Below are 26,731 nucleotides of genomic sequence, written 5' to 3' on the forward strand. Positions count from 1 at the left end.
ATATCCAGCAGAAGGGCTGGTGGATCTCTGCAACCATTAGCTCTCTGACCCACTTGCTTCTCTTTGTGTTCTGGTTTTCATGCTCTGGATCTATGCTCCTACATGGTATGTTCCTGTATAAATGTATGTGAGTGTGTGTGTGTGTGCATATGCATGTGTATGTGAAAGGAGAGAGAGAGAGAGAGAGAGAGAGAGAGAGAGAGAGAGAGAGAGAGAGAGAGAGAGAGAGAGAGAGGAACAGACAGACAGAGGTGGGGAGGTAAGGAGAAGAATATCATTAATTGCATTATGTGGAAGGTGAGGAATACATGGAGCATCTAAGAGCTCTCTAACTCCTTCTCTCAAGCCATCAACTTCTTTACTAGAGTCCTGACAGGGTGAAAATTAACTACCAGCTTCCTCTAATCACTGAGCAAGGTAATGAAAATACTTCCTCCTCTCCTCTGTTGTCAAAAGGGAACTCCATTTCCATTTCAAGGAAGAGTTTCAGCTCAGAATCACCCAAGCAGTGTGTGTGTGTGTGTGTGTGTGTGTGTGTGTGTGTGTGTGTGTGTGTGCGCGCACGCACATGCGCACATGCGCACGCACAAGTGCATGATGGGGTGAGGGTGTTGGGTGCAATATATTGATAACATCTAGGCATGTGCTTGCAGATGAGGAATTTGGGAGATCTTTGTTTTGCCACCCTTCAGACCGCCAGCCTGGCCCTACACTTAGCAGCGCACACATTCCCTCCCCTGACCCTGTATTCTCCAGTGAGGTGATCTCATTATGGCAAATTTAGTTACAGCTGAAGTCTCCTTGTAACAAAGATTATGTCCAAGCCCAGAGTAATGGAACCTAGTCGATTTCATTAAAATAAAATTGGTTACAATGAATAATTCAATAGGATGATTTTGTTTCCTCCTCTCTTCTTTGTAGATCGAAGAGCTAGTATTTATAATGATTTTTTAAATTGGATTTTTGTTTAGGAAGAGATAATCACCCATAATTCCTGACAGCCTCCTCCTTGCAAGACTAGAATAATTGCCCCAAGAAGTCTCTTTTCAAAGGCTGGAAATTTCTGTCTCTCCTTTTCTCACATTTGGAGCAGTAACCTTTGGGTGATTTCTCAGCACAGCTGCTACCTCTTGTTCATGTGAGATTCTGAGTGCTTTAATAATTCTCTTGTTTGAATGATGTTTTAAAAACATTTCTAGGAACTGGATGCTAGTGTTGCATTTTGGAATTCCTGGTTCTATTTGTCACCACTCCTGAAGCAGGAATTCTATGTCCTAGAGGCAATTTTTCATTTTTTCCTCTCTGTGTTTGCACATAGCAACACGGGCATGTGTGTGTGTGCCTACGATAAATCAAAACCACTTCCTGAGTTCCTACTCTTTTTCTTGACCCTGCACTTGACTGTGAGGGGACTTACATAGATGAAGAAAACTTAAGACAGTTTTTAAAGAAGAAATAAGAAATCGCATGCAACATGAAGTTACACACACACACACACACACACACACAAACACAAAAGAACTGGATGCAGAGTGTAACCAAAGGTGAATTAACAAGTACAGAGGTGGCATAGGGAGGATCAATGATAGACTGCATTCATTCATTCATTCACCAGACTGTCACTGTACATAAGAAGCATCAGAAAATATCATGCGCTTCCCTTCAACTCTCTTTAGGGCAGTCAAGGGGAAAATGCAAATGAGTAAATAATATATGCAAACATAAACAGATAGATGAAAAATGATTAGATAAACACTGTAAGTCATAAATTAAGAAACAAGGGAGCTTATCTTGTACTTCATCTAGAGATTTTCACTGAACCCTGGCAGGTTACAATTCTCTCACCTGGAAACCAGGCCTACTCCATTCAACCCTGAGTCAGGAAAGCAATGTTAAGAGAGGAATAGCGAGGAATAATGGCTCATCTGCAGGGCCAGTAGGCAGAGTAGCCTCAGAGATGGACACAAGGCCCAACGGTCAGAAGCACTGAGTCGTGTCTCTGGGAAATGGGAGTCTCGGAAGAAGGCAGGTGCTTGCTCAGCAGGATAATTGGAAAGGAGGCTCTGGGGACAGGGAGGCCATCCCTAGAATCACACAAGCTCTAGTGGCCCCAACACTCTTACTCCCTGAAACTAAGATGACAGTCCCATGGGGAACAACCTTGGGGCATAAATAGTGCCATTAGGGGACTGAGGAATGAGTCACAGCTTTTTAGAGTTGGGAAGGTCCTTGGAGATCGCCAAGCACAACTACTCTTTTATTGAAAGGTGACCCAAATATGGAGTCCAAGAGTTGTAATGATTATTCCAAGGCCACACAGCAAATTTTCAGTAGTCATTGTTGACTCATTGAAGAGAACTTAAGAAGAAAACAATGAGGCATTTCCCCCCCTCAAAGTAAAGTGTTTTCCCAAATTTGCTCTTCTTCCATTGATGTTTAGAGGTATTTTTCCAACTCTGAAAAGGAGGAAAGGTAGGTAGGGAAAGGAAAGGAAAGCTATTCCCCAAATCGTGTTAATGTTCTCTGCTTTACTATCCATATCGAATGGGTAAATGGTGTTTATAAGGCCCTAACATTACATTCAGCCAGGTCAGGTGACTATAATCAACTACAATGCTTTTGAGGTGGGCAACATATGGCCTTTGAGGGAAAAGCAGAAATTGAGATACCTGTAGGGAATGTCTTACCTGGGAAGCTGCTGGCTGGCCAATGACGACCCAGCCTGGGCACTGTTGGTCCTGGTGGGATACAGAAGCATTGGATGCCCACTGATCCAGGAACCCCTGGGGAGTGTAGACACCACAGTCTTTAATGCTAGTTTTTTGTTCAAACTCCTCACATACCCCATCTCCATCATGGAAATAGCACCGGCTGGGTTCATCTGTATGAGATGGGCAGAAAAGGGAGAGAACAATTAGAAATTTGTTCTCTGGTTTCATCTATCACCAGCAGCTGTGGAATCAGGCCAGAAGAATCAATCCGCTCTGTCAAGCCCATCATCAATATTCACAGTGGACTACTACTATACCTTTAAAAAAAAGAAAATTCCATCTCAGAGACAATATAATAAAATTGGAGGTTATTATCCTCTTTGAAAGAGGCCTGGACACTTTAGGGAAAATATAATATGAAAACACTCATACAATGGATATAAAGTCAACTCATAGGAGAGAGAAGTCTGGTAATTACCAGGGGGGGGGGAGGAGGGTGGAATGATTGGGATTTGAGATCTGCTGTTCACTGAGTCTAAAGTTTCAATTATTCCAAATAAATAAATTCTAGGCAGCCACTATGCAGCTTTGTGATTATAGTTAATAATCTGTATGTACACTTAATATTTTGTTAAGAGTGTGTGGACATCATCTGTTCCTTTTTACCATATACACATATACACCGAATTCACAAGGGAAACCTTATCTTGTTGCTATAATAAGGTATTATGATTCAAATGAAGACTTTCTTCTTCCATATTTGGAGGAAAATGGTACCCACAAGTGTTAGTAATTTGCTCAAGGTCATGAAGTCACAGTCAGTGTTCATATCAGAGGCTCATTTCAAACACAGCCTTTTCCTGCCCTAACTTCTGGTGCATCATTTGATACTATACAACTTTTCAAGCCAAAAACTGAGAGGTGAGGCCACAACTTGGGGGGATTCATAATGGACTGACAGACAGGAGAGGTTGACTTCAGTCTTAGCTCTGTAATTAAAGGGCTCTGTTACTTCAGACAAGTCTCTTTTCTCTCCAGACTCAATCATCACGGTAGGGAAGCCATTCTCTCAGACATCCAGGACTCCAGAATCCCACCACCTAAAGTTTTATCTAACTAATGTCCCAGGCTTCTAATGGCATCTCAAAACAGCTAAAAAACTTTTTAAATTTTTATTTTTTATTAATTCACCGTGAAATACAGTAACAAAAATTTCATGTTGAACTTCAACCATACGTTATCCAACACCCATCCCTTCACAGTGCACATTTTCCACAGCCAAAATCCCCAGTATTCCCTACCCCATTCCATACCTCCCCCTGCTTGTGTGGCAGACAATTTGCGAGGTATTCTTTCTCTACTTTAGTTACCTTCGATATTTCAAGACCAGTCCTACCTCCCCTCATATCTGCCGAAAATATAATTGCTAGACAATGTGTTTTGTATTGCTTGTTGTGGATATAATATAATGTCACATGGCCACTTTTGTGGCTGCACACTTTAGGAATTCTACGATTTTAATAATTAGGGTCTGAAGAAATTGCTTCTAGAAAACAGTGACCGCTGGAGCTCTTAGAGGGTAGGTGGTGGGACAGTACCTTCTCCCGTCTGGAGAAGCCCAGTGGAGAAGGCTTATTGCAAAGCCCCTGGCCATCTCTACCACAAGTTGCTCGGGTCCGAGATTTCTGTATGTGTCTCTGAATTGAGACCCATTGAAATCCTAAACATCCTTAGAATTCAAGTCACAGCAACAGTTTCTGCTTAGGGCATTTTGAAGCTGCATCTAATTGCAGTGACTATCATTTAACTGCAAGAATGCCTTCTAAGCAGGTAAGACCTAAAAGCATTTACTGGATATGTCAACACAGAGCTAGAGAAAAAGAAGAAATTTGGATGGATCAATCTAAAATAAATAACCCTGCCTATTTGTTATATTATTTATTTGTGGTTATAAGACTTAATATTACCAAAGAATGCTACCAGATAATTCACACCAGGTAGTGCTCAGGGGTTACTGGTTGACTGGTATTTCAAACCCGGTAGGACTCATGGGTTTCTGGTTCCTCTGTGCTCAGAAGTTATCACCGGTAGAACTTGAGGCACCATGGAATGCAAGGGATCGAAGTGGGGTTGCCTGCATGCAAGGCAACCACCTCAACCTCTGTATATTTCTCTGGTTTTCTGTCATCCCTTCAATAATTCAAATGTCAGGTAGTCTGTGCTCAGTTTACTGACTCTCCTGGCCAAACTAAATTCTCCTTCCTGTGTGAGTTCCTACTTTAAAGATCTTCACTTTAATCCTTAATCCACTAGGCTGCTTTCATGAGTTCTTTCTGGAGCTCCTAAAACACATGGCAAGCTCCTATTCCCTTAAGTTTCTTAGTGTTTCTTACAATTTATTGTCTAAACCATGTCATTTGAGACTGATAATATGCTATTTGGATTATGTGCATGTGATATTTACAAATCTAGGGAAAATATATCTATATTATACAAGTAAGAGCACATGGTCACCGGTTGATATAGGACACTGTTTCCTATTTACTCCAAAACCATGGGGTGGAACTCTGGAGAAGACACTGAATTTAGAGGAAAAGACCAGGGTCCGATGTCCAGTCCTTATATTAGCAATATAGCTTAGGACAACCAGATTCACTTCTCAACCTCTGACTTGCCATTTGTAACACAGAAAAGATTGTCTCAACCAGAGAAATTTTAGGGTAGCCTTTGAAATGTCATAAAGGAGTGCACCTTGTAAAATAAGAGTCAAGAGAAAAAATTCCTCGTTTTTAGGGATCAATTTCTTTCTAAGTGGTTGAATCAAAGCTGATTGTGATATCAGCACTCATTTAAAACACTTTTAGACAGTACTGTCACAAACAGAAAGAGCTGGGTTCAAGTAGAAGTAGACTTGGGTCTCTGTGAAGCTATCTGAAAAAAGATATCACAGAATTCAGGAGCAGAAGAATATGGAGCCCATTCAAAGCTCCAAAGTCCCTTGTTCATTTTTGGAAACAGTTTGCATAGTGAAATACTATCAAAAGATCCAGGATAAATACATTAATTATAATCTGATGATCTACGCTTAGTCCAGCAGAGGACTCTAGTGACCAGTAGCATGTCTGACATTCCAAACATGGAGAGAACACAGGATCAGCACTTCTTTGGAGCTCCAAGCTTTTGGTGAATAGATTGGACATATATATATATATATATATATATATATATATATATAACGAAACTGAGGCCTCACGCAAGAGCAACCAGCCACCTGCCTGGATTTCACTCTTTAGAAAATCAATAAAGAAAATTATAAAGAGGGTTTAAAAAATAAGGGGTTCTGGAATTAAAATAATAATAATAAACTATTAAGATTCAACCCTTCTACTTATATGCTGTGTAGGGATTTTTAAAAAAGAACATAACTTTTTCTGAATTTTTTTCCTCATCAACTCACAAAACAAAGGGGGGAAAAAAACAGAGAGAACATTCATCTAGTATGGGTGCAGTGATTTCAAGAGATGATGTGTTCAAGGCCAGATCATATACCCTTGGTATCTACAGCAAAGCTGAAAGCCATAGGAGTCTGCTCTCACATTATGGAGTGTGGGTAGCAGGGCCAGAAGGAACAGCTTCTCTTTTACACCACTCATGAAGAGATCTTTCCCTACACACCATTTTTAGAGACTCATGAAAGTGTGTCCTCTTGCAGATAAGCTCATTAGTCTGCCTAATCATTAGTACCACCTTTCTCCACTTCCAACGTGAAGGCAAAAGAGTGATATTTTTCTCATTTCATAAAGGATCTATTCTGTAAATTGAATTACCTCAAAAAGAGACATCAAGATACTTGCAAGTGGAACTAGAATTGAATTCTCATGAAAGTTAATTTCTCCCTGATTATCTTTATTTTATTCTACTACTGTTTATTTTGGTTGGGTCTCCTAAGCAGTGCTTGAGGAACTCTAGGGGTCATTCCTGGTATGATATTCAATCATCTGGGCCAGAGGGCTCAGTGCAAGGGCCAGAGAATACAACGCTGTTGGGGCCTGAAGTGCCAGAGACCATCAGGCCCACCCTGTTAAAAGCTCAGGGGCCCCCAGGACCACACCTAGTGATGTTCTAAGTGGTCATGTGATACCAGGGATGGAACCTGGGTCTGGTGCATGTAGTGCAAGTGTCTTCATCCCTGAGCTATCTCCCTGGCCTGTATTCCTGATTATATATAAGACCCCAGTACATCTACCTGCTTGGAGAAAAAGGATCTGGAGATGGAGGAACAATAAAGACATAGCAAGATAAACAGGTAGGGAGATAGTTAAATAAATAATATGTAAATAAGGAGGCAGAGATAACATTTAAAGAGAGATAGCAGAGAGATAAAGACTAGAGACAGCCAGAGAGGGAAGAGACAGACAGAGAAAGAGACAGAGATGTCTGATTTCTCCCTCAGGATTCTGAAAAATGATTATTTCCCTTTAAAAAATAACATCTATGGATTTTTACTATCTAGTTTTTCTTGCAACTAGAGTCCCAGAGGCCCTCCAGCTACATCTGCCAGTCTTCAGCTGGGGAATTCTCTCTCCCTCTCTCCTCCAATGCCCCCAAACACTGAAGAGAGTAGGGCGAGGGATGGAATACAAATGTGTGTCCAGGAAAAACAAAGACAGCAACAACGAAACAATAACAGAGAAGCAGCCTTCCTGTTTTCATTACATCCATGCACTCCATGCCTCTTGAATGCTTTATTCTAAGAAGCAAGTTGATTGCAGTCAAAAGAGTTTAATGCCAAATACCAAGGTCAAAAGATTGTCTCTGCCACCTGTCCGCTATGTTGCAGTGAGGTGGTATTGAGAATAATAGGTAACCTTGGCAGAGGGAGGGGGATTGAAAAAAACCTACTCAATTCTCACCAAATATTTGTAGAATGAATAAATAAATAGAATTCAGCACCTCCTATGCACACACTTTTGTCCAAATATAGTTTACACTTTGAAAAGGTTATTTGGCCTCGGTTTCAGGGTGAAGGGACACAGGCTGCAGATACAGCAGTAAGTGGCTTACCCTGGACAGTTTGAATTCTCCATCTCAGGTTCTTCTCTCTCCCCAGACACCCTGTCTCAGATGTGCCCTGTGAGAAATTCTCTCTGAGCCAGTAGGAGCTTTGATGCCAGAGGAGGTGCATTTCCCAAGTCCACCTTCCCTGGCTGAGCTCTCAATTGCCAGACATTTTCCTTTCCTTTTTTTGGAAGAAAGGAGCTCAGTCATGGGAACACGTGGCAGATGGCCTCTCCATAAGTGGACAGGCACAGCCGAGGACACTTTTCCTTGGCTTAAATTTCAAGTCCTATACGTCAGTATCATCGCTCTCTTCCCTGAAAACTTCAAAGCCAGCTTTTGGGAAATGAGATGGATTTGCCTTAAAAGTTGGGGGCTGAGTTATTACAAAGAATTACAGGGGGCTGGTAAGAGTGCTCCAATGAGATAAATTTGCCTAAAAGTTTTTGGGAAATGAGATGAATTTGCCTTAAAGTTGGGGGCTGATCTATTACAAAGAATTATAGGGGGCTGGTAAGATTGCTCCAAGGGTCAGAGTGTATGCTTTGTATATGGGACATCCGGATTTGATCCCTAACACCACATGGCCACCCGGATCTTCCTGGAGAAACCTCCAAGCATAAAACTGGAAGTTGGCCCTGAGCACCTGTAAGGTCCCAAAACAAAAATAAAAATGACAATAATAATTTTTTGGTCCCAGAAATCAGAAACTTTGGGTCTAGCTCTGATTACCAAGTAATCTTGGGCATGTGCTCATTCCTTTATGACTCGATTTTCCAATCTATGAAATGTAAACAATATTACCTCTTCGAATGGCTTGATAAACTGCTGGGAACAATCAAATAATATAATAACTTAAGACATGGGAAAATGATACAAATCTTAAAGGCACAGAGTATGTGCTTAACAATGATGAAACCAGAATGAGGCAGGGGTCACAGGCAAGTCTTCATACTTAGAGATTCTACACTTATTTACCCAGTGCTGTGTCCTAAGGAAAATGAGGTAGGAGATACTTTCAATATAAATATTATGGAGTGGAGTAAATAATTCCTCCACCCCTTTTGGAGAGTCCGGCAAACTACCGAGAGTATCTCTCCCGCCCGGCAGAGCCTGGTAAGCTAAGCTGCTCTCCGTGGTGCATTCAATATGCCAAAAACAGTAACAAGTCTCACAATGGAGATGTTACCAGTGCCTGCTAGAGCAAATCCATGAACAATGGAATGACAGTGACAGTGACAGTGACAGTAGTAAATAAACAAAAAAGGGAAGGCGGCAGCATCAACTGAAAAATACATCTTTACTTATAGTGGAACTATTTCAATCCAACTGGAGGAAACTTGACTGAAACACTGGTAAATTGTCACACCTCTGGTATAGAAATTAAACAGCTAGCGTACTGGGGGATGTGGCTCAGAGATAACTCATTGCCTTGCACGTAAGGGGCCATAGTTTTGATATCCAGCATCACAATAAGTAAATAAAAGAACTAGATATATTATCACTCATCTCTAGAAAAGGGAGGCGTTTTAAAGTCTTGTGCCATTTAGAATGAGGTCTTGGGGAAGGTTTACTAACACAAAGCCATAGTTGTTGTTTTCACATAAACAAAGGTTAATGTTCTTCAAACAAACCCGAGATAATGTGCATACTTCAGGAGAGTGGGATAATCTAGGGAATTGGAGTTTTCAATACTCTACCCCAATTACAGATGGCTGTGCCTCACTTTCTACATAAAATCCTGTGGTCAGGAAAAAAATATCCTGTTTTCGGTCCCCTTCCCCTAGATGCAAGGTCTTCTACACATGACCCTCTTGTCAGATTCAGTCCTGCCATTCCATTCCATTCTCACGCAAACATTCATGCCTTCACAAAGGCTCCCTTCATTGAGAAAGATGTTTCTTCAGTCTCCACCTGGTAGCAACTCCGGTTAGGCCTTCTCATTGATCCTCTTTACTGGGCTGCTGACCTAGCTGGGCTGGTTAGATGTCCTTTCTTGGTCTTCCCCCAATCCCCATATTCCCTCCATCTGAGCTTTTCTCCATCTGTAAATCAGCCAGTTTAACCAACCAGACAGTGGAGAGGCTCTCTGGATATACAGAGTTGCTGAGCCTTCAATATCTAATGTCCCACTTCAGAGTACATAGACTAAGGGAGGAGCCTACTAAGTGACTGAGAACTATATGAACTGATGAATGATAAATGAACGTCAGCTTTTGCTTTGTATTTAATCTCAATTATTAGCAGTTAACATACAGCCTAGAATATCAAGTACATGTGCAATTTTGAATTTTGTGTAATATGATTACTATTCATACCACTAGAACACTGCAATATGATTTCATCAAAACAGAGACATCTTCAGTAGGGCTGTTTTTTGGGAGGGGAAACTCCAACAACAATAGTGAGTTTTTGTGTTGAAATATGGAATGTAATCAAGGTAAAGAGAAAATGAAGTGAAATGTATCAGCTACGCAGGCGGGGTGAGGGGGGCGGGGGGTGGGAGGTAGACTGGGGTTTTTGGTGGTGGAATATGGACACTGGTGAAGGGACGGGTGTTTGAACATTGTATAACTGAGACATAAGCCTGAGAACTTTGTAACTTTCCACATGGTGATTCAATAAAATAAATACATAAAAAAACAGAGGCATCTTCTGTGATATATATATCACATATATATATATACACACACTATGGAATACTATGTGACTGTAAGGAACAATGAAATCATGCAATCTGCTGCAAATTGGATGGAACTGAAAGGTATTGTGTTGAGTGAATAAAGCCAGAAGATGGACAAACACAGGGTGATCTGTGGCATACAGAATACTGAATGAAGGAATGCAATGTGTTGAATGGGAGATGCCTAGATCACCTTTGATTTCAGAGAATAGGGCGGAGAAAGACAGTAAAGAAATTGAGGTAGGAAAGAGGAATGTAAGAAAAAAAATTAACAGATGAACAAGGGGCAGGGGTCTTGGGTATACTGGTAATGTGAGGTAATGTGAAGGGTGTAATATGTAGTTATATACATAAACCACAGAATCAAGAACACTGAAAACATGAGATCCAAGCTACAACCACCGAACTTTACAATATGCCTATCAAGATGGCAAGCGGGGGGGCAGAGGGAAGACAGGAGGGAACATAGGAATGCTGGTGGAGGGACATTGGCGCTGGTGATGTGGCTGGTGCTAGAACATTATATGTCTAAAATTCAACTACAGTAACTTTGTGAATCATAGCACTTTAAAAACAAACAAAAGACACAAAAGCATCTTCTTTCAGTGGAAGACCAAATCTTGCCTTAGAGATTTACCAACTTCACTATAACATTCCTTTAAAATCTGGGATTGTGATGGCAGTTAGTCTATTCCCACAATCCACGAAACATGTCTATGACACACAGCTGAGACTATGGACTCTGGTTAATTTGTGGTCATTTCAGCAATGAATAAACCAAATAAGATGAACCAAAGTGTTGGGAGATTTTAGGAGTCAGAGAATGCTGTCCCTTCTATCTAACATAGTTTCTAACTCTCAAAGAGACCTGGGGAAAACTAGTGATTCATTTAACAAATATTTTATTGATTACCAGTCCCGTATCTGTACTGATGTTGTGACTGTGCTGATATTACAGGTACACTCATTAAGAAGATCTTGCTCTCTCTTCAAGGGGAAAGCAATACTACTTGTTAAAATGGGAAAAAATTTACTTGAGAAAACGGTGTAGGGATGGTGTCTTGGAGGATGAAAAAGATTCAGAACATGTGGGGTAGAAAACAAGAGTGATGTACGAAACTTGACCAATATTTATGCAAGGGAAGGGGTATGGAAGTGCTTAGAATCCTAGCACTGATTAATATAAAACAACTCCCAAAAAACTGATCTGAGGTTAGATTGAAAAATGATTGCAATGCCATGCTAAAACATATGGATTTGTTAAAAATGGGACTTTTTAATTTTAGAAATGGGGACAATTTGAAGTTTAGCTAAGCAGGAACAGTGTATTGTGCCTGTGAATTTTCACACTTGCTGAAAAAGGTAGTTGTAAGACTTGACTTTGTTCAGCAGGTGGATCATTTACTATTTATTTTGACCCGAGAAAATTTCTCAGAATTTCTAGACCTTGGTTTCTCCTACTGAATATTGAATGAAAGACTGGAAGTTTATTATGGTAATCAAATTTCTTAATAATAAATGCAATTACAGGGGACTGGAGTGATAGTACAGCGGGTAGGGCATTTGCCTTGCACGCGGCCGACCCGGGTTTGAATCCCAGCATCCTATATGGTCCCCTGAGCACCGCCAGGGGTGGTTCCTGAGTGCACAGCCAGGAGCAATCCCTGTGCATCGCCAGGTGCGACCCAAAAAGCAAAAACTAATAATAATAATAGTAAAGTGCAATTACACCACAAATAAAAATACTTTCTAAGTTGTTTTGGTGTACCAGGTACTTTCTAACTTGCAGGCATTGAGCTGTTAATAAACTCCTCATGGTCTTTATCTCATTGAACTTGTAGTCCAATGGTAAATGTAGATAAAGCACCTTGTACAAAACAGGTGACTGATAAATGTTTTATGGTGATCATTGTAATCTTGGCTCTAAAACCTAATATTTTCTTTTTAATATGAAAAAGCTGAGGTTCATAATGCTGAAGTGATTTAGTGAGTACTTTAATGAAAATTTCCAATAGAAACAAGATTTAGTGTTGGTTCTTGAATCAAGAATAGGCTGCCCATCTAAAAATAAGTAAAGGGACAAACATGATAACCTCTCAGTACCCATATTGCAAACCATAATGCCCAAAAGGAGAGGGGGGCATAGAAAGAGAGAGAGAAAGAAAGATAGAGAGATGAAAAGTCCTTGCCATGACAGGCAAGCTGGTGGGATGTGGGGGGTCATGGAGAGGGAAACTGAGGTGGTGGTGGTGGGAAATGTACACTGGTAGAGGGATGGTGTTGGAACAGTGTATGACTGAAACCCAACAATATACAGGTTTGTAATGGTGTATCTCACAGTGATTCAATTTAAAAAATAAAATTAATATAAAGGAATCTGATTTCCTTTTTAATGATACCATGCTACCTTGCATCACTGTGTAATAATAGCTAGCTTTTCAATCTATAATTCTGACCCTTTAAACGAGTATCAATTTTACTTTTCTGAATCTCTGATTTTACTTGTCACAATAGTCACTAGTGTGGGCTAAATATAACTAGTCTGAAATGCAAACGCTACTGGGATTAACGTTTCCAGTTCATTGTGGGGGTAGGGATGGTAACAACACAAGTATCTATAGATGGGCAATGAGAGATTTAAGAACGCTCAGGATTCAGGGAAAAAGCAAATAATTTGAATGACAAGTCTTCTGAGATGGGCCACCTTCTGAAAGGTAGATACATTTACCTGTCTTTCTAAAATTCCTTTGTGAAGGCTTGTCAGTTTTTAAAAAAGTAGCATCAACATCTATTTCCAGCTGAGGTAATAGTGATTGGCGTTTGGATAGTCTCTTTTAGCCCAAGGATTGCTATTTTTTTTAAAAAAAAATTTTATACACCAGAAGAAAATAGTATTTTTAAGTTCAGCTGTTTGTTTAGGGATGGATCCAACCACAACAAGCTTCATGCCACATAACAATTCATCCAAACAACAACAACCAAAAAAAAAATAAAAAAGACAAAAAAATGTGCAATCTTTGTTTCCAAATAATAGCTTCTTGGAACAGGGAAATTGGAGTGCTTAACCCCTGAAGGTTTATAAAAGGGATGCCTGAAGAGGGGGTGGCTGTATTGGCATCTATTTCTTTTGGAACTGAAATATCTGGATTTTACATTGCCTATCTTTCAAGGGCTTCATGTCAAACCCACATTACTGACCTCATTTGCTTCTATTCAAACTGTGGTTCTTATGCCTCCTCAACCACATCCACGGGCCAAGAGTACAAAAGACAAGGTGGTGAAGGCCTCCTAAACAACCATAAATTCATTAACAAACTTCATTGCTGATTAGGTCTACTGCATCAGAGTAGCTTACATTGGTTTCTGATTTCTTCAAGAGTTGGCCACATACCAAAGTGGCCTAGAAATTTTTCCTGAGTTTCACTGTAACAACCAGCTTTCATCTACAAGGCCAAATACACTCGGAAAAAGAAGAGTGAATCTGGATGTAGTCTCATGTTATCACCTTAGCTTTGCATGCAAGCCTTTTCTGGAGAGCTCTCTTGGAGGACAGCCTCATCCTCTCTTTACTTGCCATTTCATCACTCTCTCAGTAGACCTGAGTCTTCCCTACATCTGTTCCTTTTCACAAAGCAGTCTATTTGAACTTCCCTTCCAAATATGCAGGTCCTTTGGCACTCACTTAAACGGGCCAATCTTTTCTCATTTCTAACCACTCTTCCACTCTCCAATGCATCCAGTTCCAGAACTCCTATCTCAAATTTCTGCCCATTTCCCCCAAGTTTCTAATTTTTTCTCTAACTTTGAGTCTTCCACCAAGACTAAATTTTAGCATCTTCATTGGCTTCTCTGTCACATTGTGCATTACTTCTTATCTAGTACAAACTAATTTTTTGCATCATTATTCTCTCCTTTCAAACTAGCCAATCAGCATACTGTTGATGTAAGTTTTAATCAAAAATTAAACTAAGTTGGGGATGGAGCAATAATAGAGCGGGTAGGGTGCTTGCCTTCCATGAGGTCAGCCTAGTTTCAATTCCCAACACCATAAACAGAAAACTGAACCTAGCCAGGAATGATCCCTGAGTACAGAACTGGGAATAACTCTAAGCACCACTGGGTGTGGCCCCCAAACAAAACAAAACAAACATTAAACTAAGTTGAAATGATAACTTCCCTCATTCCACATTTTCTTATCATAGTGTGTAATATTTAACACATTTTCCCACAATTCATAGTGACATTTATTGAGCATTAGTTATCTGAACTTGCATTATCCACTTTCTTACAATTCACACCTTACTTCTTTCCAGTTTAGCTTTTGTACTCAACACTTCATCAAAATCATTCTTTTCAAGATCATGATTGGTCTCAATGTTACTAAAACTAACTTTATCAAACTGTCTTGAAGTATATGAAGAAGTAGCACATTCCTTCTATCTTTATAAAATTTCTCCTGGATTCCATGACACCAAGCCATCCTTGCCCATCCCTTTCTGATTGTTAACTCCTCCCACTAGGAATCATTTGCTTTCTTCTGCTTCTCTATATCTATTAAATGCTGCTGGGTTTTCTGTTACGTCCCAGACCCTGTTTTCTTATCTATCAATACTACCTCAGGAGTCCAAATAATTAAATAACAACTGCAGACATCTTTGCTAGTGACTCATTTATTTAGATATGTTCACTTCTCTGAGTCCCAGCTACCTATAATAATATCCCTATTGAAATTTCTCCTTAGAATCATCACAGAAGTCAACATGTTTAAAATGTAAAAATGATTTCTCCTTACATTTCCTTCCTCCCACTTTAGTAAATGACAACATTGCCTATCAACTACCAAACCAATGTTACAGTTTTTATCTTTTTAAAAAATTCATTCCACCTTTTATATCAAGCTCATGAGCATATCCTCAAGACTTTTACATTTCAGGATATTCTAAAAAGATTCACTTTCACCTTATCATAACCCAAATAACACACCACTACTGCAATGTTTATATATCCCGTCTCTCTGCTTCTTCTTTGTCTGTCACAACTCTTCCTCCAATAGGACATAGCTTGAGTGTCATTTTAGAAACAAACATATCAATCTAACTTTTACCAAAAGTCTTCCCATGTCACTTGGACTAAAATCTAAGGAACCACAATTCCCCACTTTCTCTATTTCTAATAAAAATCTCCACAATTCACTACTATATATTGATCTGTCCATTCTCCCACTAAATATATAAAAGCATTTATGAATTTGAAAGTAACTATTTCTGAAATAAATCAAACTTGGTATTGTCCAAGGAACTGGAACTTGCTGTTCGCTTTACTTGGGATAATATTTTTCTGATGTTTCTCACAATTTCTTCCATTTTATAACTTAGAACTATGTTGAATATTCCTTCTCCAATAACAATTCTCTCTGTTCATAGGTAGCGCACATCCTGTAGTTCTATTTCCATTAGAGAACAGCACGCTATTTTATTTAATCATGGTATAATTCACTATCTGAACTTAAATTTTCATTCACTAATGTTTCTTTCCCTTTTGAATATAATCTGTAGCACTGTGGCACTGTCGCCCCATTGTTCATCGATTTGCTGATTTGCTTGACTGGCACCAGTAACGTCTCCATTGTGAGACTTGTTGCTACTGTTTTTGGTATATTGAATATGCCACGGGTAGCTTTCCAGGCTCTGCCAAGCGGGCAGGATACTCTCAGTAGCTTGCCGGACTCTCTGAGACTGACGGAGAAATCGAACCCGGGTCGGTCGCGTGCAAGGCAAACGCCCTACTCGCTGTGCTATCGTTCCAGACCTTGAATATAATCATGTATCAAAATGCTTCTCTTTCTTTAGGAACAAGAAACTGCCTAGCCCTATTCTGATATTAATATTTAAAAATGAATGAATGGGTGAATAAATGACCATATGCAGCTCTTGAATTGTGGGAATTTTTTAGGTTGGTCTTGGTATTGCTGCTATTTACATACTTGGTTCTTTGGACAATGACAGTTTCATAGCAGGACTCAGTAGTGGGAAATTAACAGAGTTCTTGTAAGGTTTTAGAATCTCTCTCATTGACTGAAGAGGTCTCAAACCTGACATGAATCTCTTTCTTGAAGACTGAACTATAGAAATAGTTATGAAAATATTAATTAGAATGAGATTATTTTACTGATACAAGCACACATTAGGAGGAAAATCTAATTCTATCTAAATCATTTTAAATATTGTTTCCTGTGAGACATCATGCCTTCCCATCTGTCCCAAATATTCTTTTATTTTCAATCTTAACTAAATCTGAAAAGAAATGGAATGTCTTGATACAAAAGATGATCCACACTAGAGAGAAATTTAATAAAGAGATATAATGATCTCATAAATTAGAACTTGAAGGCATGTTTACATCACCTTGAATTTAGATATTACTTGGCTGGCCCAAAAAGATTTTAAGCAAAGATATTTATTCTAATAAATGACAATACATTGAATAGACCAGAATGTTCAAAGTTCTGAATGATTTTCAGATGGTTTCTTTGGGGTTACAATGCTATTATATTAAGATAGTGAAGAGAAAGTAAAATCAGCATTATGCTGTAAATATATGAGAAAATACAAAATTATATATTGGATAATAATATCAGTAATAATAAATGGAGAAAAATATGATGGATGAATGTTACCACCAACCCAGTAGAGTCATTTTTAACTACACAAATGTCACTCTAGTTTTTCCCTACCCCAGTACTAGATTTTATTCTCTACATAGCACACTTGCTTCTCCAAATATTTACTTGATCATTGCATTTTCTATACAATGGAATGTCCATTTCATGCAAGTCTGTGAGGGTCTGCTAAAAGCATACATCAATAAAAACTTAGGATTGAAAGAATCTTTAGAAACTATTTATTTCATGTACCTCCCTTTGCAAATGTGAAAACAGATTCATAAGAGGATAACTTGCTAAATGCCACATAGTTGCTCTAATTAAGATATTAATTAAGAGGCATTATGCAAATACTTTGAATTTAGATATAAAATAGAAATTGGTTTGTCAGGAATGTATGTATTTGAGCACAGAGAAAAACAAGATGTTCAAGTAAACATCAGGATACACACATGTGGGTTCAGTAAGATAAGCAGATCACCAGTACAAGACATTATCAAGGTTCCAAAGAAGAAAGATTTTGGAGCAAGTGAATACCATGTCAACTATAGCCAAGAAGTTGAAGTTGGTGGCTGGAGAGATAGTACAGTGTGTAGGGAGCTTGCCATGCAAGTGGCTGACCTTGGTTGGCTTCCCAGCATCCCATATGGTCCCTGAGCACTACCTGTAGTGACTCCTGAAAGCAGAGCCAAGAGTAAACCCGGACCACAACTGAGTGTGGCCCCAAACAAAAACTCAACTAAATTTTTTGTAAGTTGAAAAGAAATTGAGGATGAATAAGTGCATCTCAGGAAAAGCCTGTTGTTACCCCACATTAGCATAGCTCGGCATGACTAAAGAAAGCAAAGTATGCCAGGTTCTTAGTGGAGTTCCCATGCAAAAAACTACAATGACTAAATAGTATAATCCCACCCTAAGCCTTGATTGGTTTGGTCCACCATAAAAACCATCCTCCTGCCATACAGTTCCGATAAATACAAGATGACGAGGCATCCAAGCTACAGTGTCCCCCATATCCAAACTGGCAGGCCATAATGCAGTGGCCAGTGAACATAAGCTCAGTGGATGTGCAGGATTATACTCAAGTATGTTTTCTTAACTTTCTCTGATGGGTAGAGTTTTCTGTCTTGGAAGAGGAAGGCATACTAATTTAAATCTCTATGCCCTTAAGTTTGTGTGAGTTCAACACCCAAAAGGAAAGAGAGATTTCAAATTGGAATGCCCACAACAGAGGCTGGGTGGGGTGGGGGGATAGCATTGGGGGGTGGGAGGGTTACTGGGTTCATTGGTGGTGGAGAATGGACACTGATGGAGGGATGGGCTCTCAAACATTGTATGAGGGAAAAACAAGCAGAAAAATGTGTGAATCTGTAACTGTCTCACTGTGACTCACTAATTAAAAAATAAATAAATTTATAAAAAAAGTATTTATTGAACAAATCCACTTATTGTGTATTATTTGTGATTTTAATTATGATGGTAGAGGATTATTTGGGAAGATAGAAAAGAACAAGTAACTTTTGGGGGAGGAGAGTGGCAGAGATTTTTCAAAGCAGTGACTAGTGAAATTATGGACAAAAATAGGTAAAAATTACTGATAGGCAAAGCAAGTCTGGATTTTGAGAGAAGATTCCACAAAAGTGAGGAGGTGGGATGGCTTGTGGTATGTTCAGAAAACTGTCACAATTCTAGTCTGCCCGGAATATTAGAGAAGAAAAAAATTGTGTTGAAGCAAGCAGGTGTGGAAGCAATACTTACCAAGCCTGTGTTAGAGAATGTTGTTAACTGAATACTTAGGCACTGTGTTAAATATTTAAACACAATCCTAGAAGAACTCACAATGTCCACAAGAACCCACAATGTTAAGCTACTACTGATAACAAGTCAATGGGACTCTCTCTCTCAGATATCCTACAATTCTGTAATTCCTGAGAGTTCCAGAATCTGATGGAGCTAGGGACACCTCCCTGCTCCCTTCTAATGAACTGGGTGAGGATGAACAGTGCATTCACTTCTGCATCCCAGTTTCCTTTCAGACACACTGGTGAATTAATGACTGTCTTCCCAAGCTTTAGGTTGGTGGAATGAGACTCTGCGTTGAAAAAGTCTAGCAAGGAATCTAGAATGGAAAAAGATGGTGTGAACGACCCTCAGTTGCTCTTTTCCCAAAGGAAGCAATCTGTCTGCTGCACTGTGCCAGTTAAACTATGCGGGGCTCTGTAGCTTAGGTTTTGGTTAAACGTTTTTAATTTTTTTAAGTGGGATCTGAGTTTTTGTTGGCAAGTGATTGAGCATGCAGGGCCCAAGACCCATTAGGGAATTTATGAGGGGAGATCAGACCTTCAACTCAAGTACTGCATTCAGAAGCAGTACTTACAAAGCCATCAATTTCCTGAACAAAGAGCATTGGCTTAAATGCTCCTGAAAGCGGTGTTATTTACACAGTTATCCAGTCTCTTGAATTCTCTGCCTGGGGGGTGGCCTACCTGCAGTCTTTTCAGCTGCTACTTAAACAGAGGGCCTCCAGGAAAGGAAGCTAACTCTGAGGGGACTTGATTTTTGAAAAGCAGCTCAATTTTGGATACTAGAGTTGGGTGATAGGCGGGGGGAATAATCTAAGGAACTATGCAAGACCCTGGTTTGCTTCATCTCTTCTTTTAAACAGTGTGGGTCTTGTTAAAGAGTTATGGCCATGGTCAGCATTGCTCCAGAGAAGGTACATCTCCTCTTTACCGACGGAATAATGAGTCTCAGGAACATGAGTGACAAACACCTGTAGTACTGCCCAGCTCTCTCAACACAGACACATCATTTCTAGCTTTATCAAAATGGGCATATCAATACAGTAGCAATGTTGTTGTTTTTGGTGGGGGAAGGGAGCAAGAAGTGCTCAGGAGGTTACGATTGGCCATACTTGGCCAACAACCAGACTGGATAATTCAATGTTAGGATCAGAGGATGCAGTGCTATTCAGGCTCTGTTTTGTCAGAGACCACCAAAAACCACTCCCCAAGGCCCAGAGTACTTGGGGACTATCAGGTCCAAAGCTGAAGGGGCAAGGGGCTCTCTAGCTTGCATTCTGTGCAGGGTTATCATAGGACTCTAGCCCCTGTGCCACTGACAGCCCACAATACTGTTGGTTTGTGAAGGATGAGACTAAAGTACCTGGCATTCTTTGTGTGGGAGAATGGGGCTTTGAGTGCCTGCAACCATGCTCTGGAGTCTAGGCATGACCCCATCACATCAAGCGCCTAGAACTCAAGACAGTTTGTCCCAGCAGAGGACAGCTAAGGGCACATAGCTTGTGAGTCGAAATGAAGCCTGTATCACTCTACAGAACCAACAAAGCACTGCTACATTTGGTGGTCTGAAAAATAAAGCTCTCTTTAAAATATATATCCTCCCTCACAATGATGTTACTAATGGTGTTAGTACTACCATTGTGAGATATAACAATGATCACAAATTGACCTTTATTGATCTATTTTCTAGTAATTGCATTTGTCATTTTGTTGTGACAAACAATATGAAGTAAATTTGTTTGTGCCTGCTAAGGGGGCAGGCTTGTGGGGTAGAAAGAAACTGGGAACATTAGTGGAAGGGAGGTCATACTGGTGGTGGGATTGGTGTTGAAACATTGTATCCTTGAAGAAACTGCATTATGAAGAATTTTGTGAATGGCAGTGTTATAATATAAAAATATATATGTGTACATATATGTTTATATTAGATACCAGAGTTGGGTGGTATCCAACATATCACCCCCTACACACACACACACACACACACACACACACACACACACACACACACACACACAGGACCTGTAGCAAGTCTCAGAGAGGAAAATAAAAAATCTTGCATCATGTGTTGGAGTGTCTCTGGACATACAATGGAGGAACCAGATTTACACGTCCACTGTGCAAGGGACCAAACAGAAGATAGAGATTTCGGATTCTTCAGAATTGAATAATAGGGAGAAGATATGGTGGTGTGGAGAGGCAGGGGGTGTGCGAGAAGAAAAGAGAAGAATGGGAAGTGGGCATGGGGAGAAACTTTAGAAAGGGTGGACAGAGGCAAGTCTGGGAAGGGCGGCTGAAGAGGCTGGGAGAGAACTCTTCAGAGGCCCCAGGAGTTCAGAATTTCAAGTAAGATGAGTCTAGGAGGAAAACTACTAGAACATCCTTCATGCTTCCTTGACTGACAATTCTCAATTTTTCTGTTTGATCTCTTCTAGAGACAGGACACTCTACTTTATTCTTTGTTATTATTATTTTTTTAAACACACCACTTTTATTTTATTTTATTTGCTTTTTGGGTCACACCTGGCTCTGTACAGGGTTTACTCCTGGCTCTGCACTCAGGAATTATCCCTGGCGGTGCTCAGGGGACCATATGGGATGCTGGGAATCGAACCCGGGTTGGTCGCATGCAAGGCAAACGCCCTACCCGCTGTGCTATCACTCCAGCCCCGAGACAGGACACTCTACTTTAAATCACCAGGTGAGCACTGTGTGTAACCAGGAAGATCAAGAGCAGTGTTCATTTTTTAAAGAATGGGAACCCCCCCCCAAACACACTCCACTCTTAGTGCCTATCAGAACCTGGAACTTAAGTGCTCCAAATATGCGGGGAATAGATGCATCGGTGTACAGAAGAACACAACACAGGTAGACTATGAAGCAAGCAGTCACATCCATGAAGAAAAAAATAAAAAGATATGTTAGAGGCCAGAGGAGTGGTCCCATGAACTGGTGAATACATTCAATGAACTTCTGTCAATTTTGCCTTTGAAAATTCTCATGGACCCAAGCAAGCAGATACACAGAAGTGTCCGGGGACTAAGGAGACATTCACGGAGCTTTTTCATGGATACTGGGGCTGAACTGAAGTCACTGGAGTGGTTTGGAGCTCTTGAACTGTAGAATCAGTGACAGTGAGGACAGCTGACAGTCTTACCAAGAGAGTGGAAATTTTAGCTCAAGCTTATGGAGGGCACAGCTCCTGACTAGCGTTGAGAGCCCGAATCATTCTGATTCTCTTCAGCATGCCAAGAGCACTTTGTTGGCTCTTGAAAATCACCTCACAAAGCATGGCGGGGGAAGAGGGAGGTGGCTCTTAAACCACTAATCCTAGCAGGGCATACTGCTACCCAGAAACTACTACCTGCTCTGGAATCACACCTATTTTTTGTGTGTGTGGGAAGAAGGGGGAGGGGGTGGCGGGAGATGTGGTGGGGTGAGGGGCAGGGGTTGCTTGAGTGGCCTGCTTTGGGATGAGTGCTCACGTTGTATGGGGTAAAGAACCCTCATTTCTGACCTTTAAAGCAGCAGCGTCCCGCCCCTGCTCTCTCATTTTTATATTATTTATGCAAAAAAACAGATGTTGATGCCAAAGTTCCCTGAGCCCTTAATGAATACAGTAGTTCCCTGAGCCCTTAATGAATATTAAATAACAATCCACTCTCACAACAACCCCATGAAATAAATAATACTATTACTCATACGATACCAAAGAAGAAAAGAGACACATGTGGCTAGATCTACTAAGAGGCAGAGCCCATAAACAGTCTCTCCCCCTCCCCCTACCCCAATGCTCTATAGAGATGTTAGATTCTAGTCAGAGGGTCCCATGCTTATTTAACCTATGACCCCTTTCCAGAAAAAAAAATCATTCAGTTCTACGTCCACTGGACAATCTACCTTAAGCTACTAACAAAGTGCCTCCAATTTCACTTGATGTTAGTAATACTACTAAATAACCACTAATTTCAACCATCCCAAAACTTCCAGCACCACACCTTCAAAGGGTGGTAAGGCCCACTTGGGAAAACTCCATCTATATTTGAATCATCTTCCTACATGTTTACAGGTGGAAGCTACTCTCTGGGATGCTTTCACTCACCCCCTGCTCCTGGCTCCCCACTCTTGATTCCCCATACCATTCCTTGCACATCCTTAGGCCCAGGACCTCCTGAGGCTCAGAGGATGGTATTCAGTAGGTGCCTAATAGAGACAGAACCTTATGTAACATGGCTCGCTGTGGCTTTCAGCTGACTTTGTAGAACTCTCCCAACTGCTGTCTGGTAAACAAGAAAGGTAAAGCACCACCTGAGACTTGGGGAGATACCAGGCATGGAATATTTTATCTTTCTGTCTGGCAGATTAAAACATTAAAACTCAGTCCTTACAAAATTGTTATAATTTCAGGTTTGCTTTATCTTCATTTCTCCTAGGCACTTAATCTGGAGCAGTCAAGAGAAAGTCACTTTTAGTTTCTTCCTCTGTTAAGCATTTAATGATGTGTAAACAAACACTCAGTCAGTGATTCTTAAAGAGACCCTGGGATCCTTTTGTTGGGGGAAGTTTTCCTTGCTCTCAGCGCATTGTTTCCTCTTCTCATTATCTGTGGGTAGTCAGTCTTGGAGCTCTTGAGAGTTCACTTTTTTTTTTTTAGGCAACCAAAGGTAGCATAAATTAGAAAAATTAGTTGTTCAGCCTGAAGGCTCAAGCACTAGACTTTTAAGGCTAGAGACTCCCTTACTGGGAGCTTAGAGTAAATGACTTAACATCTCTGTGCTTTTTCCTAATCTATAAAGAAATGCAGCATTCCATGAAAATGATCACATATGGTCAATGTAATTCAAAGGAGGTGGGGGGGTGAGAGAGAGAGAGAGAGAGAGAGAGAGAGAGAGAGGTACATTGATGTATTAATAGAGTAATAGTATACATTTCTACTCTGGTGACTGCTACTATTTGGGATGATGAGATAGAAGAGGGCACAAATACATATTCATCTTACAGTTCTGCCTAGTTCTGAAGATCTGGTATTTTGGAGGAAACTGGGGGGTAGGGGGTGGGCTCCTGCCCTGTGAAGCCTCTGGACTTTGGGAGTTGAGTAGATTTTAGTTCAAAATTCAGCTCTGCTGTTTAAAAATCCAGCTCTGCTGTTTAAAAAAATCATCAGAATTGAGCAAGTCTTTTAAATCTTCCTGAGTCTCAGTTTTTCCTGCTGCAAAACGGGACAATGGCCCTCCTTTCTGGAGCTTTGGGGGTCTCAGAGAGGAGATGCATCCTGGGGAAACCCCAGCTGGCAGACATGTGGGTCTCACACAGGCTTTCCCTCTGGTTCTGGGTTCCCAGCTCCATAAATATTTACTGAATGGAGGTCACTTTCTAAAGAGTGACTAAAACATTTGGGGGCTCTGCTGTTTCATCTGGAAAGGAGTGATAATAATCCCAGAGTGCGGGTGGGGGAAGGGCTGCTGGTTTGAAGCAAGACCACATAGTAGTTTCACTATAAACACTAGGTATTTATTCACCCTAACGTAGTAGGTTCAACACCCACCCTTCTGCACTTCTGCAGCCCAGAAAGGCTGGAGAAATATTGCTGAGCTTGGAGTCATAAGACCATGTCATTCAAGGTAATAGACAGTGACTGTCTTGAGCCAGAGAAAGAGAGAGACAGAGACAGAGATAGGGACAGAGACAGGGAGAGATAGAAAGAGAGGACAAGAGGACCCTGGCCTCAAAAGGACAACTTCTTTGCTGAATGGTGAGGAAAAGCTGTGAGAAACAGGGAAACAGGGAAATATGGGCAGCCCATGGAGTAAGTCAGGCTGCTGGAGTCCAGGAGTAAGACAGACGAGGTCTTACTCTTCACACTTCTCTCTCCCATCAGCCTGATCTCCTTAACTGGCTATTCCTTCTTCTTTCACCTACTATAGACTCAATCTCCCGTGCTGGGGCTCAGCAGTGCTTTCTAGATAGGGTAAGAGGAAAATGGCTGGTAGGTTGTACACATTCTCTCAGTCAGCTCATGGTGGCCAGGGGCCAATGCCAGGGGCATTGTTGTGTTTCGATGAAACCGAGTCTCTGCAATCGGCAGCAAGGCAGGTTGGACCCTGGACAGTTCTCTGCCCCTGATCTCTGCCAGCATGTACTTGCCAGGTACTCGTTGCAAGGGCTGGCCCAGTTCAAATGCTCACACAGGAGTGGTTTTCCTTTTCATGCCACGGTGCTTGCCACACCACAGACTGGGAAGCACTGAGAGATGGGAACTTGCAAGGTGCCAGCCACTTGGGCTCTCTTAGCTTCCTCCTGCCCCTATCCCTCCATGCCCACTCCCTTGGACCCTCTTCAAGAGCTCTCTTCTGCCTCTTGTCTTGCAATCCTCATTCCAGCAGCCTTCTCCTCATTCCCTTGACTGGCCTTCGCTTCAATCTTGCTTGACTGCCGCGTCTTCGAGAAGGCCTTCCCTTACCCTCTGCATCTCTACCCCTTCCTGTAGCCCCACTTGGAGGCCTTTTCAAGCGTTATGTTTGAACCATTCTTTGTGTAAATTTCCTTGGTCCCCTGGGTCTTCCTTGTCCTCCGCTGCTCCTCAGACCCACCAGCCCAGGGCTTGGCATACCACCGCAGCCAAACACAAATGAGAGAGATGGCAGTGTAGGACCCAGCAGCCAGCTGGAACCAACCTCTCCCGCCTGGTTCTGCCTTCAGAGGTGAGACCCTTTACTGGCTGATTCTGTAGCCCAAGAGGAGGGAGATGGGGGCGTGCGGGGGAGGGAGGGGGGCAGGGTGCCTAATCCTGAGCGTCCATCCATCATTTTGTTTTAAGCACATTACTTCTCTGTCTACAAACTAAAGGAGGATACAATTGGAGTCTCTATCCCTCACTTGTTTTAAATTTCCATTTCCCCCAGGGTACTCCCTTTAAGAGGGGATCATAGCTCATGAATATTAAATGTCTCTTCTACCCCAAAGGGGTTCCCCTCCCTGCCCCCCACAAAGAGCAGCGAGCGGGCCAGGAGTGAAGAAAAGACCCGATACCTGGCCCCCGGGCTTTGCCCCTCTCCTACCTCGCTCCATCATGGCTGCACACACACACACAGCGAGGCAGCCAGCAATGCATGCTACTGCTTTCCTGGTCACTTGCAGCGCCACAATGAGGCCCTTGTTCCTGGTTCCCGAGATTCACCTGCCTAGGACTGTGGCTGCCTTTCAAAGGCACACATCAAAGTTGAGTCCGGATTCCTCCAATCCAGGCCGGGCCCCAAGTCCTTCTGAGCCTGACCCCTTGTTGAGAGCCAGGAAGCCGACCTGGGCTGAGGGCTAGAATTCCTCCCTTCTGGCGTCAGAGGCCCTCCTGTTTCTTTTCATTCCAGCCAGACCTCTCTGTGGGGTGGGCCTCCCGGGTTTCCAAAAGAGGAGGTAAGCCTCCGTCTGAGATGGGATGGCAAGCATGATCCTAACCGGTGCTGCCTCAAGGGGGTCTGAATGCATCCATCAGACCTCCCAGATGAGGACTTCAGATCTTTGGACCTGCCCGGCACGTCAGCCTTCCGCCCCATCGCCTCCTTTTCCTGCTCCTTTGTCCCCTCCGTGACCCCCTTTGACCCTCTGGGTTAAAGGAATTCCTTTCTCCTCCCCAAGCCTTCACTTCTTTGAAAATGCACAGTTTAAAAACAATAATGATCTGGGATGGCAATTCTGGAAGTCAGCGCTGAAAGGGCCCCAGGAGCTCCTCTCATTCACCCTGATCACTTTGGAGTGGGGAAAACTGAGATGGATGAGGTCTGTCACTCTGCATGGGGCCCCATGGTGTTTTAATAGCAGG

The 26,731-nt window shown here is 41.5% G+C and overlaps 1 protein-coding gene across 1 annotated transcript in view; it reads right to left on the reverse strand.

Annotated features, from left to right (window-relative positions):
- Nucleotides 1-26,731, reverse strand: part of PAPPA (pappalysin 1) — a 271,315-nt gene that overhangs the window by 100,811 nt on the left and 143,773 nt on the right. Inside the window, exon 10 of the mRNA XM_055123816.1 lies at nucleotides 2,688-2,881. Coding sequence (XP_054979791.1) covers nucleotides 2,688-2,881 — 194 coding nt within the window. The remainder of the gene's footprint in view (nucleotides 1-2,687; nucleotides 2,882-26,731) is intronic.

Source organism: Sorex araneus, chromosome 1 (genome assembly GCF_027595985.1).
Source record: "Sorex araneus isolate mSorAra2 chromosome 1, mSorAra2.pri, whole genome shotgun sequence".
Classification (NCBI taxonomy): Eukaryota; Metazoa; Chordata; class Mammalia; order Eulipotyphla; family Soricidae; genus Sorex; species Sorex araneus.